This window comes from Lipophrys pholis (genome assembly GCF_963383615.2).
Source record: "Lipophrys pholis genome assembly, chromosome: 7".
Taxonomy (NCBI): Eukaryota; Metazoa; Chordata; class Actinopteri; order Blenniiformes; family Blenniidae; genus Lipophrys; species Lipophrys pholis.
Window position 1 is genome coordinate 10117923 of NC_137638.1, and position 14317 is coordinate 10132239.

Here is a 14317-nt window from a genome sequence, read left to right on the forward strand (position 1 = left end):
GGGACAGCTTTACGACCTCGGACGCTGGAGAAATGACATCTGAAGATTACCTAAACATCTTAGAGGCACTTCTTCATCGTGGTTCTTCAGTTTTGAGCAGAATAAAGAGTCCATACGCACATCTAACAACCTCACCAAGTTCACAATGATGCTCTGTTTTTTCTGTAGATGAGCTTGAACGCTCTAAAAAAAAAAAACTGCACTTAGTGTAGGAGTTTCAGAAACTAGTAGCATAACGGGGCAAATACCTTTGAAGGAACACGATTGTTTTAAACCGAGTCAATATTGGAAAAAGTTCAGCAGCTGAATATCAGAAAAGATGGTGACATGTTCCATTTTTATTTCACAAAGACACCACTCGACAATTTCATCCCCTCCATCTGGCCCTGTCTATGTGTCCTTGAGCAACACTTCTAACCTCCACCTGGTTCAAGCACCTTGCATGGAAGCCATTGACGTTAGTGTGTGAATGCGACTGATGATGTAAAGCATGTTGAGACTCCTGAAGTGGATAAATGCACTGCGTCAGTAAATCCAATTTACATAATGTTGTGATTACTCAACGGAGTTCGATGGGGAATTTTTAAAATTAAAAAAAAATATTAAAGCTGTTGTGCAACCTCTCACAGTCATAAATCGCACCCGTCTTCGGTCCAGCTCTGACTCCGCAAACACAATTACAGCCGATTAGTGCCATGAGCCACTCGGCCTGATTAGACAATTTCCCACTCGGCTTCATGACTCATGTGTTCATCAGCTTCTGCAAAATGACATCTGAACAGAAACAAAAATAAATAAATAAATAAATAAATAGATAAATAACAGGAGTCTTATACAACCTCAAAATCGGGTTCAGGTAAAAGCCTTGTTGTTTGTTTATTGGGGGATAATCCACATGACAGAACATCGAGCTGGCACGCACTCAAACACACAACTCCCAGGCAGAGATCAGAGAATTGCTCTGACTCAGATTAACATCATAAACATATATTTAAAAAAAAACAAAACAACAACAACCATTTAACACATCACTCATCACACAGACACATATCACAGCAGTTCTGAAATAAATCGAACCCATCGCTCACGACGCCAACCATGCAGTTGGTAGTTATCTTTAAATATGTTCCCGTCATTATAGTTTCGGATAGTGCTCCGCCGTCACTGCAGCAGTCGGACTGAGTTGATGTGGAGGTGGTAGAGGAAGTCGGCGTAGGACGCTCCACCGTTGGGACTCTTGTCTTCCACTAGGTGGCGCTGCAGGGCCTCTTCGCAGGTGTCACCCTGCTTCACCACCCATAGCTGTTCCAGAAATATGACAGTCTGGTCAGTGAGCTGTTAGTGGAGGTTCACTGCGATTCATTTCTCATGACAGGACTGAAGTGTGGACATGAACTTCTTAAATGTGTCTGAATTCTCAAAACTGCACCAATTCTCTTCTTGGGATGTTATCTTAATATATTTTTAGCATTCTGCAATGTTCAAATCTTACGAAACGCTACAGACAAAACGGCAAACTGAGCTTAAACTGCAGAAACTCAATCTGCTTTCAGAGGGACTTAGACGAAGTAGATTCTTTAAATAAATACCTAAATAATAAGGTTGCTTTTTTTTTTTGCCTCTCGAAGTCTGTCGTGTAAAGAGAAAATGATCGAAACAAAAGGGAGTGAAAACTGCAGTCACATACCGAGACAGCAGGTGTGAAACTGAAGGTCACCTGACTGACGATGCTGCTCGCCAACAGAAATCAGAGAAAAGATCACATGTCAGCCTTCAGCTCACCTTGCGGGTGCAGCGTGTCTGGGAGTCCAGCAGGCTGACGAGCGATCGCACTCTGATGGACACTGGGGTTTCAAGCACTGGCAGCTTGGTCTGAAGGGAAGCACAAAAAAATTAAACAAAAAATAAACCACAGCATCAGAAATGGACAGGAAGCAGTCAACCTGTCATCTCGTGCCAACTGCAGTATGCCGCATGGCCCATCAGAAAAACACAAGATTTCCCTTGTACCTGCTGTGACTAGCTGAGCTCGGTGTTGGAATCATGTTCTCTATAGGATTGTTTTTTTGGTTTTTTTTTTATGCATCACTTTTTTGACTTTCTACATACAGTACGTAGTTTTATCGTTTATGTCAGAGTTTAAGGTTCTTTTTAAAATGTTTTTAACCTTTAATTAAATTCTGGTTTGAAAAAGCTGCAGATTTCTGAATTAGTGGTTATAATCTTGACTTGAAACTGAAATTTCATTCATTAAAAATGACTGAATCCTGTTTTTTCCTTTTCAACACGTTGTTGTTAACAAGGCTTGTATTGATTTTTATGCCACTGAATCTTTTGGTGTTACCCATCTCAGGGTCAGATTTTTATAAAAAAAAATTTTAATTGATTCCAATTTAAATTTCTATATTATGATGGTGTCTTGATATGAAGTTGCAGTGCATGTGGCTCTGGTACTAATATGAGTTTGACGACTCAGCTGGAGACTGTATATAAAACTGTGTGTAACCAGGAAACATCTGAGAAGTTCAGAAGAGTGACACTCAATGTTCAGTTAAACATTCCTTTCTAATTTCAGTTTATTCAAAGCTGTTCTAATCATCCTCCTTTTTGGAGATGAAAATATGGTTCTACTCACTCCCAATAAGAAACACCCAGTCATTGTTTTATATCACCAGGTGACCACACTTCAGGTGGAACTTTTCCCGCCAGATAATAAGAATATTTAATAAGTTCCCATCAAAAATAAAGGTAACGAGCAGTATTAAACGCGAAGTAACAGAGTTAATGTTTTTAAAAGTTGTGTTTTTTTTCTTCAGAATTGTACTCAAATAAATGTAAAAGTATGTTGTAATTCTCTCACAATCACAATTTATCACAAAAATTACTGAAGGAAATGCAACGGGTTGAATGTTCGATACTGGCATATAAAAATGTTAACAGCAGCCGTTTAATTCCATGCATTTTATTAAATAATTTTAGAAAATAGAGCGGACACTGTGTATATTCATGTCTGTCAAACTGCTCACCTCTCCAGAGGGCAGGGACGGGAAGCAGCTGGTGTTGAAGAGCTCCACCAGGGTGCATGCTGGGACCTGGGTGCCCACCCAGAGCAGCAGGGCGAGAGGTGCCTGAACCAAATACAGACCTCCGGGCTCCAGACTGGCAGCGGAGCAGCGCAGAGCCTCTTCTTGTTGTGGCGTGTTGGAGCCGTCCACTATCAGCGGCTGCATGTGACCAAAAGCGTAAAAATGTCAACGGCACAAAAGTACTCAAAGTCTCTGTCAGAACATGTCATACTGATGGAATTGTTCTCGGAGAGCAACACTCCTGAGTGCTGGCGATACTGACCAGCGGCTGCAGCAGCGGGTAGAAGTGTGTTGCGGTGCTGCAGACGTCCATGCTGAGCACCTGGCAGCGCTGCTGGAGTCGCTGGTGGACGGAGCTCCTCAGGCCCGGCAGCAGCACCTCGCTCTTCCTCAGACTGTTCATGTAAACTGGAAGAGCTCGCAGGTGCTGAGGCAGGACCAGCTACAACACGTATCCAAAAGCAAGAGAATGTATCATACACAAGAGGGTGAAAAGAGAAGACAGCGTAACTCTTACATATGTTTGTGCAAAACTCTCACCTGTCCAGCAGATACTGACGCAGAGCAGCCATGTCTGCGGTAAGATGCCAAAGCTTCGGTTATCTCCGTCTGTAGTTCCTCCCTCAGCTCCTGCAGGGGGCGCTCTAGTGCCGCACAGTACACTGGACACACCCAAGCCATAGAGGGCAATCATAATAGAAGAACAGTCATTAGCCTCTGACTGCTATGTTTTGCATTTTTCCATCCATTGCCGATGCTTTGTCAGTAATAAAAGAGCTGGCGTCATTAGCTCTTTAAAATGAGGCGTTGTCAGACACATTGGGGGAACGTTGTTGTCTTTCAAAGTGATTTTCATAACAGACTAAATAAAACCAGCTAAGTCCATGCTGCAGTGCTTTCATGTTATTTAAGGTGCCCTCTCACACATCTGGCTTAAGAAGAGCCAAACACCTGGCTCTTAACCAACACATCACCTGCATTTATTTTGGTTTTATGTAAAATTGACAAACTATATAGATAAGAGGTTTCGCCCCACATGATTTAAACTTATCTTCTTAATGCTTTGTTGTTTTTGACAGTACTGAGCTCATGCTACAAATGTGTGATGGGTCAGTGATTCTTCTTTGTGATTGGACAGTTGTACCGTGAAAGTTCCAAGGAATGCTTTAATAACCAATAAACAATCTAGAAATTACGATTATGAGAAGTATGCATGCCACATCATGTCAGCAGCCACAGCAGTTGGCTTATTTGATGTTATACGTTATATGATCGATTACAAAAAGCAGGCACGACTCCCTTGAACCTGAAAATACTGTGTTCAGAAAATAAGAATATGACAAAGAAATCTCTGCACTTGCACTTTAGTTTGATGCATTTTTGATTGCAGATAAAAATGGGGGTTCCAGTAATTATCATAACCATAATTAATTTGTCAATGAATGTATCAAAATCTCCAGCAGTCTTAAATATATTTAAATTACAGAGTGACACTAAAGGAAAACTACAGAAAACCAGGAATGGGACTTTGGTGTAATTAGTTTGATTGATTGATTAATTAATTGCATTAATTATGCATTACATTGTTTTACATATTTAATCAGGCCTTTCTATATCAGACGAAAAAAACACATATATAAGCAGACATGTAGTCTGGGGTTGAGGTAAAGACACAACATTTTTTAAAATAGATATGTTGTGACCTGAATAGATCCTCATGAAGCATTTTATTATGAATGTAAAGTACGAAAGGATCCTGGATCATAACTACATGACTGACATATCTGAATTATGATCATTGTAACACAACAAAGATAGTTGTCTTTAAATATATTTCTTCTGTACAGTATTTTACATTTTGAATACTGCCTGTACATTATTGGATTATACTTTAGGTCGATATGCATTAAATTTTATACCCTAGTTTTCTGACATTATTCCTTACTCTTTTTGCAGTACAAGGTGAGCAGTGTTTGGGCCTGGTAGTGCCTGAAAGTGTCCTGTAGATGGCGTGAGCATCGAAGGGTGAGAGTGTGAATCCTGGTCCTCCTGTCTCCCGACTGGTTGACGTAAGACATGGCGACCTGACACAAAGAAGAGGGACTCATTCAGAGAATTTACACTTTTGTTATCCATTTCATTAATGTATGTATGAAAATCTTAAGATTTTTGGTAAATGATAAGTAAAACCAATTTGGAGAATATTGAAAAAAAAAAAAAAAAAAAAAAAAAAACAAGTTCACCTAAATCTGACCCACCTGTATGGCTACTCCTCTGGTCTCATCCAGAGGTCTGGTGTGCGCAAGCTCCACAGCCAGGGTTGTCCACCCGTCGAGCGTCGCCAAGGTGACATTTTTAGGACTGGGACCCGGTGCAAACAGTCCATAACAGCCAGACACACGTAAATCTGGTGAGACGAATACAAATGGTGGATTCCCACATGTGTTTCAAAGAACAAAGACTGCAGTATCATATGAAACAAATCTCTCACCTTTGCTGACAAATATCCTGAGCTCAGCGTTATAGCCTGTGTCCGTCTCTACAGTCCTTCTTAGATCAGTGCTGAATCGCTCTCTGTCCATTTCCCCCTATTGCAAGAGTATTAACCAAAAAAAAAAAAACTGCTTACAATGACATTTGAACATCTCCCAGTTTGTCGTAAATTGATCAAAATATAGCTGAAAGTTCTTTATATATTAAACCATAAAATCTATTTGCATGTATTTCAGCTCAGTCAGCTGAGGCCTTAAAGCAGAGGTGTCAAACACATTATAGTTTAGGGGCCACATACAGCCTACTTTCATCTTGAATGGGCTGGACTGGTAAAATACTGCAATAATAACCATAAACTTTAAAATTATTTTCGTGTGGCTGAGAGTACACGTGATGAGGATGAGGAAAAAATCAATGTTTTCTCCAATTTGCTTGGTACTTTAGCTTTAGGCTTGGAACCTCTTGCGTGCCGATTTTGGCCCTCTTGCCCTATGTTTGATACCCCTGCCTTAAAGACAAGTCACTACACAAGAAAGCGTTCACACGTACTTCGTATTTTTGTTCCCTAAAGATTTCAATCATTCTTGTAACATGAAAGCAATAATTGAAGAACACTTCAGAGAGCTGTCAGTGTACCTGCAGGTGGCTGTAAGTGTGCAGCGCTCCACCTGTTAAATATGGGATGTGCCCCGGCCATGCCCCGCCCACATCTTGCTGGGACAGCACAAACAGGTGAACTCCACATCCCTGAGAGACGCACTCCTTGGCCAATAAGATCGCAGCTTCTGAAGGCTGAAAGATGGACTGAAGACCAGGGAGGAGTGAAAATAGGTGTATTCATTAAACTCTTATTTCTACACAGGAAGCCAGAAGATAAGAATATTGTTTCCCACAGTTTCTACAGGTTGAAATCATAATTGACCCGTAGGTGAAGATATTTTAAAGTAACGCATTCCTTTAAAACATTTACGACCTGTATCCTCCTAATTAACAGAAAGGAAACAGGTGATTACGCTGTACCTTTGGTTTGTTGTTGCCAAAGAACCCTGAGGAAGAGTTGGTGTGTCCGGTCTCTATCAGAGATGCACTATGGAAGATCAGTAGCTTTCCAGGACACGCCAAACACTAGATTAGATTGTGAGAAAATCAGGATATTTTAATGCTGCACAGCAATATAAAACAGGAGAATCCAACAAGATGACAGATGATTTAAAACAAGCAGCCATTCACGCCCTGGAAGTGACTCTCACTTTGAAAAAGATTGACAGCAGACAGCAGGCAGTGGTGCGTTACCTGCAGTAAGGCCAGGCCAGCTTGGACAGGAAGCTCCACGGGAACGCCACTGGAATCATCACAGTCTGTACAAAGCTCAGGAAGGAGCTGCAACACGCTGCAGAAGACAAACACATCATCAACCTGCTGGAAGTTGTCGTCACTTGATGTGGAATGATGCCAAAGAAAAATAAATTAATGTCAGCCACGAGGGAAATGTATTTTCTGTTGGGTTTTTTTGCAGAGTCCAGACCAAATGTTTCGAGGTGCGCAACGACTAACAATATACATATATTTAATATTCTTCAATTCACTGACAAATACGAGTCAGACATCAAAAACAAAACAAAAACTCATTTCATGTTAATTTATTTATCTATTTATTTTTTCCTAAAATTAATTACAGAGCTATTCTGATTTAAGATTAGTGAGCTTTTAAGATACTGAAATCTTTTGACACAAAATGATTAAACTTAGGTGAAAAATTCAAACGGATATGAGGAAAATGAACTGTTTTATGTGTGAATAGTGTGATCACTACAAGGTGAGGAGTAAACAACACAAAATCAAACAATATGGAAGATGAATGATTTGGATTAAATTCTTCCAGGAAACTTTCAGATGAACGTTTCCTCATAAAGGTAAAGATTTATGAGTCATCCTGCTGCGTCACTAAAATTAAATAACTCTTCAACATTCAGGCTATTGAAGGTTTTGGTGGCTCTTAAAGGCCAAAAATAGTTTATCATGTAATCTAAATATATGGTTGTGTTACCCAGTTTACTTCTCCTTTCACAAATTTCACTGTGATATCAATTCTGGTGAGAGGAAATCTCTTACCTGTCGATTATGCCTGCGCAGTCTTTGAGGGGCACCAGAAGTCCCTCCCGTATAGGCAGCTGCAGATCGTCTTTCTCTGTGATGACCAGCATGTGTGGACGGGACAATTCAGGGCTGAGGTCGTACAGGTGGATCCTGCTGTCGTACGTCAACAGACCGACGCGAATATCTGCCGATGAATCGCCGCCCTCCCTTCACAAATGACAGCGAACCACAAGGCTTAGCCTGGACCGTACATCAACAAAGAGTTGCTGGAACATTGTTTCACCTGTTGAGGGAGTTGAGGAGCATTTGTATTTGTTGTGTTACAAACTCCAAATGGCCTCCTCTCAGTGCTGAGGTGGACACATCGATAGCTAGAAGCAGTGCGGCTGGCTCACCCTGGGAACGAAAAAAATAAAAAATAAAAAATAGACACACAGCACTTAAACTAACCAAAATGGGGCACGAAGGTAGAAATATGTTTACTTTGACAATCCATTATCGCACAACGGTCCATGCACAACAGCAGACAATGACAGACAACTTATGGGCCAAATGAACAAACGAACCTTCTGTGAACTAATTATTTCATATGAGCCCAGACTGAGTTCAGGTCTCTTGTCTCTATCAACCCGAGCCCCTTCCACCCCCTTGGTGGGCTGGAAGTGTTGCCACGGCACTGAGACAGGAGAGAGAAGGAAACTTCAATCACGTTCAAGTGATCATGAAACTTTGTCAAATTTTTTGTCATCGACAAAGAATAATAACACTCTCTGGAAATTTGGATTTGACCTTTAAAGAAAAAGACATTTGCTTTTCTCAATACACATCGCTTTCTGGCTTGAAATAAACAGTTATGAGACTTGCATTTTTAAAGATCCAGTTCTTACAGTTCCATACTTGATGATACCAGGTACTGATACGAAGACTTAATAATACAATGGCAATCTCGAGAATGACTACATTCATCATTTACTGAATGTAACAAATTTTCATAAATGACTGAAGATTTTTCCCAAACATAACCACACTGTCATTCTGTACTTGCTCTGACTTGACGTAATGTTTAATAAATTAATGAAATAATGAACCGTCAACATGAGATATTTGGTTTAGGAAATACATCTGGAATCAATGTGCCTTTTATATGGTTCTTTCCTGTCTGGCTTGAATTTGCCCTCTAACGTAGCTTCTCTCAAACATGGACTTGCTGTGCATCGCCGCAGAGCGGCTGACCCGCTTCTGTTGGAAACACGAGTACTGTGTCGAATGGCTGTGGATCGCCCACAGTGCAGCCACACGTGGTGTGAATTACAAGTTGACCGGTCAACTGTTCTACGACTCTTGTTTTGTATTAAATCCTGCTGAATTATTATTTTTTTTTTTTAATAGAGCAGTTGTTTGAAATCTACAGACTTTGCACATAAATTTCCACATAATGGAATACTACGTATCTGATCCCTTTTGAGAACATTTAAAATGCATTCCAGGATTTCATCTTGTCATCTAAGAAAAGTTTTAATTCCACCCTGAGCTTTTTCACATAATTTGGGGTTTTAATTTTTATAAACGTTATCTGATAGTACATATATTTTTTTACATACACAATGAAAATAAACACAAAATCTCAAAGAATTTAACAAATTTCCTGAATTTTACCATACAATCTCTTCTGTAAATATTATGTGTAAAACAAAAAGCAAAGAGACATTTTCTCTCCTTCTCTCAATGTCAAATCTTACCTTCATTAAGTTTACCACAGAAGGGGCAGTAAAACCTTTGACCACAATCCTGCCAACTCATCGCAGGACACATGGAGGCCCCACATGAAGGACAGCCTTCCAAACAGTCTGTCTCTGTGCACAGTGGGATGGATTTCTAGTGGAAATAAACATTGAGTTTACATGTAAACAGCAAATGTTTGAATTGTTTTTAAACTATTGGTTTGTGACTTCACTTTGATACCAACAACAGCTCGTTCTACATTCTGGACTTTTGAGAACAAAATACATCAACCTTATTAAAGCAGAAGTGTAGAGTACCTCGTGATATGAAAGGCTATGTGTTACAAAAGTCCCGAATAATAATTAAAGTTGCAAATACTATTTGTAGTGGGATAGTGTTTCTCTGTATTTCTGGTATTGCTGTGAAAGCCGAGATGAACGATGAGAGTCAGGAGGGGAATCCGGCATAAATTTGTGCCAGATTAACATGTGGACTGTCGTCTCCACATTGGAAAATCATCGTTTGTTTGTCTGTTAATTGATGATGTCATTGGTTAGCTGATAGCAGGTTCAGTGCCCTGCGACCCTGAACTGGCTGAAATGGGAAAGAAGATAGATGGATTTGTTTGTACTGACCACTATTCATATAGTGTGTTTTCTGTCTTATATATATATATATATTATAAATAGAAAGTTTACTTCTCCTGCAAGTTGACGAGCCATCGGGGTGACCAAAGCTCCCAGCGGTAGGCGGCTGAGCAGAGCAGTCTGACCTTCACAGGGCACGCAGTAGGAAGTAGAGCGGATGGCGAAAGGACTCGCATTACCTACAACAAAGGTCAGCAAACACACAATCAATAGGGATCTGCTCTGGGAAATGATAACGGTGGCAGTTTAGAGGAGATGTTGTTGTGCTCTTAAGTCTCTGAGCCTCTCTGTGGCACAGATGGAGTTTACCTCTGTCCTCGACCACACAGGGGGTTGTTGCCAGAGGAGGAAGACGAGAGAAAGGCTCAGAGATGAAGACCTTTCCCTCCCACTCTGCCCTGTCCTCAGCCATCACCTTTACCTGAGGAAAACAAAAATGTACTGTGATGATGTGAGATGGCGCAATTCCACTCAAAACATGCGGAATAGAACAGGACAAAATGCAAAGACTGTATTACAAAGTCAGATGGGTGGTCTCGATAGAACATATCTCTGAGGAATGTGCTGGAAAACTGGCCCAACTTTATCATTTCCACATCAAACTTTATACCGGTATATCTAATAATTCAGTGGCTACCATGTCAATGTAAACATGTGTGGCACTGAATTATATTTTATATTTTATATCGGAACCAAAGCCTGTTACTTTATAGCAGGGAACCTTAAGTTTATTATCATTATACACAGCTAAAAACTTACTGATACTGTACGTAGAACTGTACCTTCCAATTGTTCAGCTAGTTTTCCACTACAATAGTAATTATTATAATAATAACTTCACATATACAGTAAAGCATCTTTCAAGCCAAGATTTTGACAGAGAAAGCTCACGAGGCAACCAAAATGTACAAGTGAGAAATTTTTTTATAAATTAAATGAAAAGATCAAAATTAAAAAAGTCACAAGCAAATATATTGAGAACAAAGTGTGAAAAAAACAAAGAGAAATCAAATCAAATATAAGAAAAAAAAACAAAACAAAAAACACCAAAGCACTCAAGAATTAAATCAACAAAATTTTAAGAACAAAACATACATACAGGAAAATTCACCAAATGGAAGAAAAAAGTGAACAAAATGTGATATTGAAAAAGTACTGCGTGTGAGTCATTTCGGAGTGAAAGTGTAGAAACCATGGAAGCGAATGTGGCTCAAAAATCACTTTGAAATGTGTCCACTGTCAGTGGACATGTTGAACAGCAGGACTTACAGCACTGGGCAGGAGCTCGGGATCCAGGCCGTAGCGAGACTCTGAGTTTGGAGACTACACAAAGTGAAAAAAGAGGCAATTCTCAAACAAACACAACAAGATGCTTCAGTGGTCCCGAACATTACTTTCTTTTGGGCGATTCTGTTATTTAGCATCGTCTCAGTGTGATACTCTGCCGGCCAACAAGTCCAATAAAAGTCTAAAAATCAAATGTAAGTCTTTGTGACAGAAAAAACTATCATCTCATTTTTTCATACAGTATAATGACTTTTCAAACTCCATGTCCTACTAAAACTCACTGAGAAGCTTCGCATCAGGACCTTATACAAGCAAAAAAACAATATACTGTTGAGCCAGATGTTTCCAGAGTTGGAAAGTCAATCAATAAAAAGGAAATCAACAGAGAATAAACTCAACAATACTGAATTTATTTATCTGGCAAAGAAAGCTGCACTCTCTCATCGGTCCCAAATGTTTTATTTCCGATGACAAAGCCAGACAAATGGCAGACCGACTGTAAATGAGTTGAAGAAGCAGCAAAGATTTAAAGCTTTACAGCTCAACGAATTTTAGTATTTTCAAACAATAAACTTTGAATCACATTGTAAAAGTAAGTATTAAAGAGGCTTGTGTCAGGCTGAACGTGCTTACTGAAGTGTGAGCTGTCACGTCAAAATATAAAGACCTCTCTGAGGGAAACGACTCTTTAAAGTTTAAGACGATGCAAATGAATAAAACATTATTTTGCACATCACTGCCGATCTCAAACTGTGATGAAAGTTTCCCATTTTCTTTGACTTTTTACACTCAAACAATGAACTGACTACAGAATTATTATTAAACAAACTAAAAGTTCAACCTGTGGTGTGATGTTCTTCTTCTGCGCAGCTGCATTGAGACCAAACTCCTTCATGGTACCTAAGGAGGAGGAGACAGAGGACAACAAGCTGTGAATATTCAGACTGAAGTAAGAAGCGATCTCTTCTAATCACAGTGTCCTGTTGAGATAATACATTCTTCTGTAATTTGATCCTGCTTAGCATGAATTTGCTATTCTTCAAACTCATGCACATCTGTGGGAGATTAATTTTGTTTTATTTTTTTAAGGATTGAACAGATATCATGTGTAGTGAAATAAGCCTACCTCCAGAGTGTGGTGAAGGCGTCCACTGAGGTTGTTGTTCAGTCAGAGAGGTGGGATAAGAAGGATTGGGGGAATAGCCAAGAGGGGACTTGATATTTGCCCCTTCAGATGGTGGTTGGTGTGTACACAGCGGACTCTGGTTCACATGTGGCCCAAATAACGGCGCGCTATAGAGCAGGTGATTTTGAAGTGGCGACTGAGGTCCATTAAGGATGCCCTCGTGTGTGCCTGGAGCGTGGAGAGGTGGACTCACCACTTGGTAAGGGACGTTAGAGGAATATAGCGGTATTTGCTGGGGCTGACATTGCTGCGTGCTTCCATTCACAAGAGGAAGAGAACAAGGAGGTGCACTTTTTCCTCGTCTTGCAGTTTGGATCATTGAAGTCGCTTGATGACTGGGAGTGACTTGCTGCATACTTTGGTCTGCGATGTGCAGAAAGTCCTGGTGAGCGTCATTTCTGTGAGAGAAGGTAGCGCGGTCTCTTTGAAAGTCATGGTGGGACGCCTGCTGGTGGTTGTAGCAGGAGGGCTGGTGAGTGGGAGACCCCACGCTGAGGTGACGGAAGCTGGGCAGGGGGTTGCACAGCGATGCTGGAGGTGAAGCTGTGGACCATGCGTTCTGGCCCGCCCATGTCTGGCTCTGATTGGGTGTGGGGGCGTCCATCATCCTCCATACCCGTCACTGATTGGTGCGCTTCACTGTAGGGGCGGGACCGAAGCGGAAGACGGCAACATGACTGGCGCTGCAAGCTAATATGATCCACCGACAGTGTACCGTTACAAATAAGACGTTTACATCTTCCAGAAAGAGTGAAACACCAAACGAAACGACCTTAATTCATATTTGGCTTATTTTCACAGATAACAAGAGACTCCATACCTTTAGTCATTGGTGGGGAAAGCTGCACTTGTTCCTCGTCGTTACAAACGTCTTCCCTTTCGCCTCTACCGACACACAAACGACACACTTACTTGACGTCTTGTTGATTTACACAATAACACAATTTACATTCGCAATAATGCAGTCCAAACTAAATGTTTTTAGCCCAAACGTGACTGGTTTACCCACGCAGCCTTTCTGCATCGTTTGCGTCACACTAGCAGCAAGCAGCACGAGCTCCACACACGGCGCGCGTTTCCGCTCAAAGTAAATAAAAGACTCAAGGAACCTAAAGGCCTAATTTGATAAAAAATAAAAATAAATCTAAATGACCATGGTATGTTGTAATAATACCCACAGTATTTCAAAAATAGTTTTGAATAGAGTTTTTAGGTTTTCAATCAATAATTTCGATGTAAAAAAAAAAAGAGTAAAGGATGTTTGGTGGCAATAGACATTCTATCAATAAAAAGGTTTTTATCTTCAAACTAAGTAAACTAAAATAAAATAAGTGCTGGAGTTAATTATTAAAAGACCTTGTATCCCGCCCTTTGCCCTGCCTCAGCAGGTGGAGGCTCCACCCTATTTTACACTAACTTAGATTAAATGGGTAAAGAAGAAGCATTTATGTGTTTCAACCAGTGATGAAACATTTCATTGCTTCATACATTGGATTATTCAAGCCTGACTGTGTAACTTAAAGGACATAATAATACTCAAGTGAATACCTAAAAAAAAGTAATACACCAATTCTGATAAATGAAAATAAAGTATAGTACAGGGATTGCAAATAAACTAAAACAGTCATGGGAATTGTTTTTCTTTTTTTTTTTTCTTCATTAAAATTATGCTCTTTCTCTCTTTGGATCTAACTGGATGCTGTCTACAACGGTTGCTCTTACTTGGTATATAAAACAAATTTTAGTCTCCAAAGATTCACGTAAATGTAATTTAATTAAATTTATATACATCTTTAGTG

At 40.1% G+C, this 14317-nt stretch overlaps 1 protein-coding gene across 2 annotated transcripts; it reads right to left on the minus strand.

The window, feature by feature from the left end:
• Positions 1–847: 847 nt before the first annotated feature.
• Positions 848–13588, minus strand: LOC308111734 (protein transport protein Sec24C). Of its 2 annotated transcripts, none has more exons than XM_080466745.1 (22): positions 13528–13588; positions 13339–13403; positions 12459–13157; positions 12174–12232; positions 11315–11368; positions 10355–10466; positions 10097–10224; positions 9416–9551; positions 8243–8352; positions 7960–8072; positions 7692–7883; positions 6873–6969; positions 6600–6704; positions 6216–6383; positions 5578–5674; positions 5345–5493; positions 5032–5170; positions 3627–3748; positions 3349–3528; positions 3027–3224; positions 1783–1872; positions 848–1302 (listed from the first exon to the last, which is right to left on the minus strand). In XM_080466745.1, exons 3-22 carry the CDS (start codon positions 13123–13125, stop codon positions 1162–1164), a joined length of 3057 nt encoding a protein of 1018 aa, XP_080322871.1. In that variant the 5' UTR covers positions 13126–13157; positions 13339–13403; positions 13528–13588; the 3' UTR covers positions 848–1161. The 2 variants fall into 2 exon arrangements, with proteins under 2 accessions (XP_080322871.1, XP_080322872.1); XM_080466746.1 differs by having other exon boundaries at positions 13524–13572.
• Between the last annotated feature and the right edge of the window lie 729 nt (positions 13589–14317).

Bases quoted from the DNA above. Each gene is read 5' to 3' on its own strand.
- LOC308111734 (XM_080466745.1), bottom strand. From the start codon at position 13,125: ATGATGGACGCCCCCACACCCAATCAGAGCCAGACATGGGCGGGCCAG. The intron at 12,233-12,458 runs GTAGGCTTATTT...CCTCCTCCTTAG, and splicing joins GCCTTCACCACACTCTGGAG to GTACCATGAAGGAGTTTGGT. The intron at 8,073-8,242 runs GTTCGTTTGTTC...TTTCGTTCCCAG, and splicing joins AAATAATTAGTTCACAGAAG to GGTGAGCCAGCCGCACTGCT.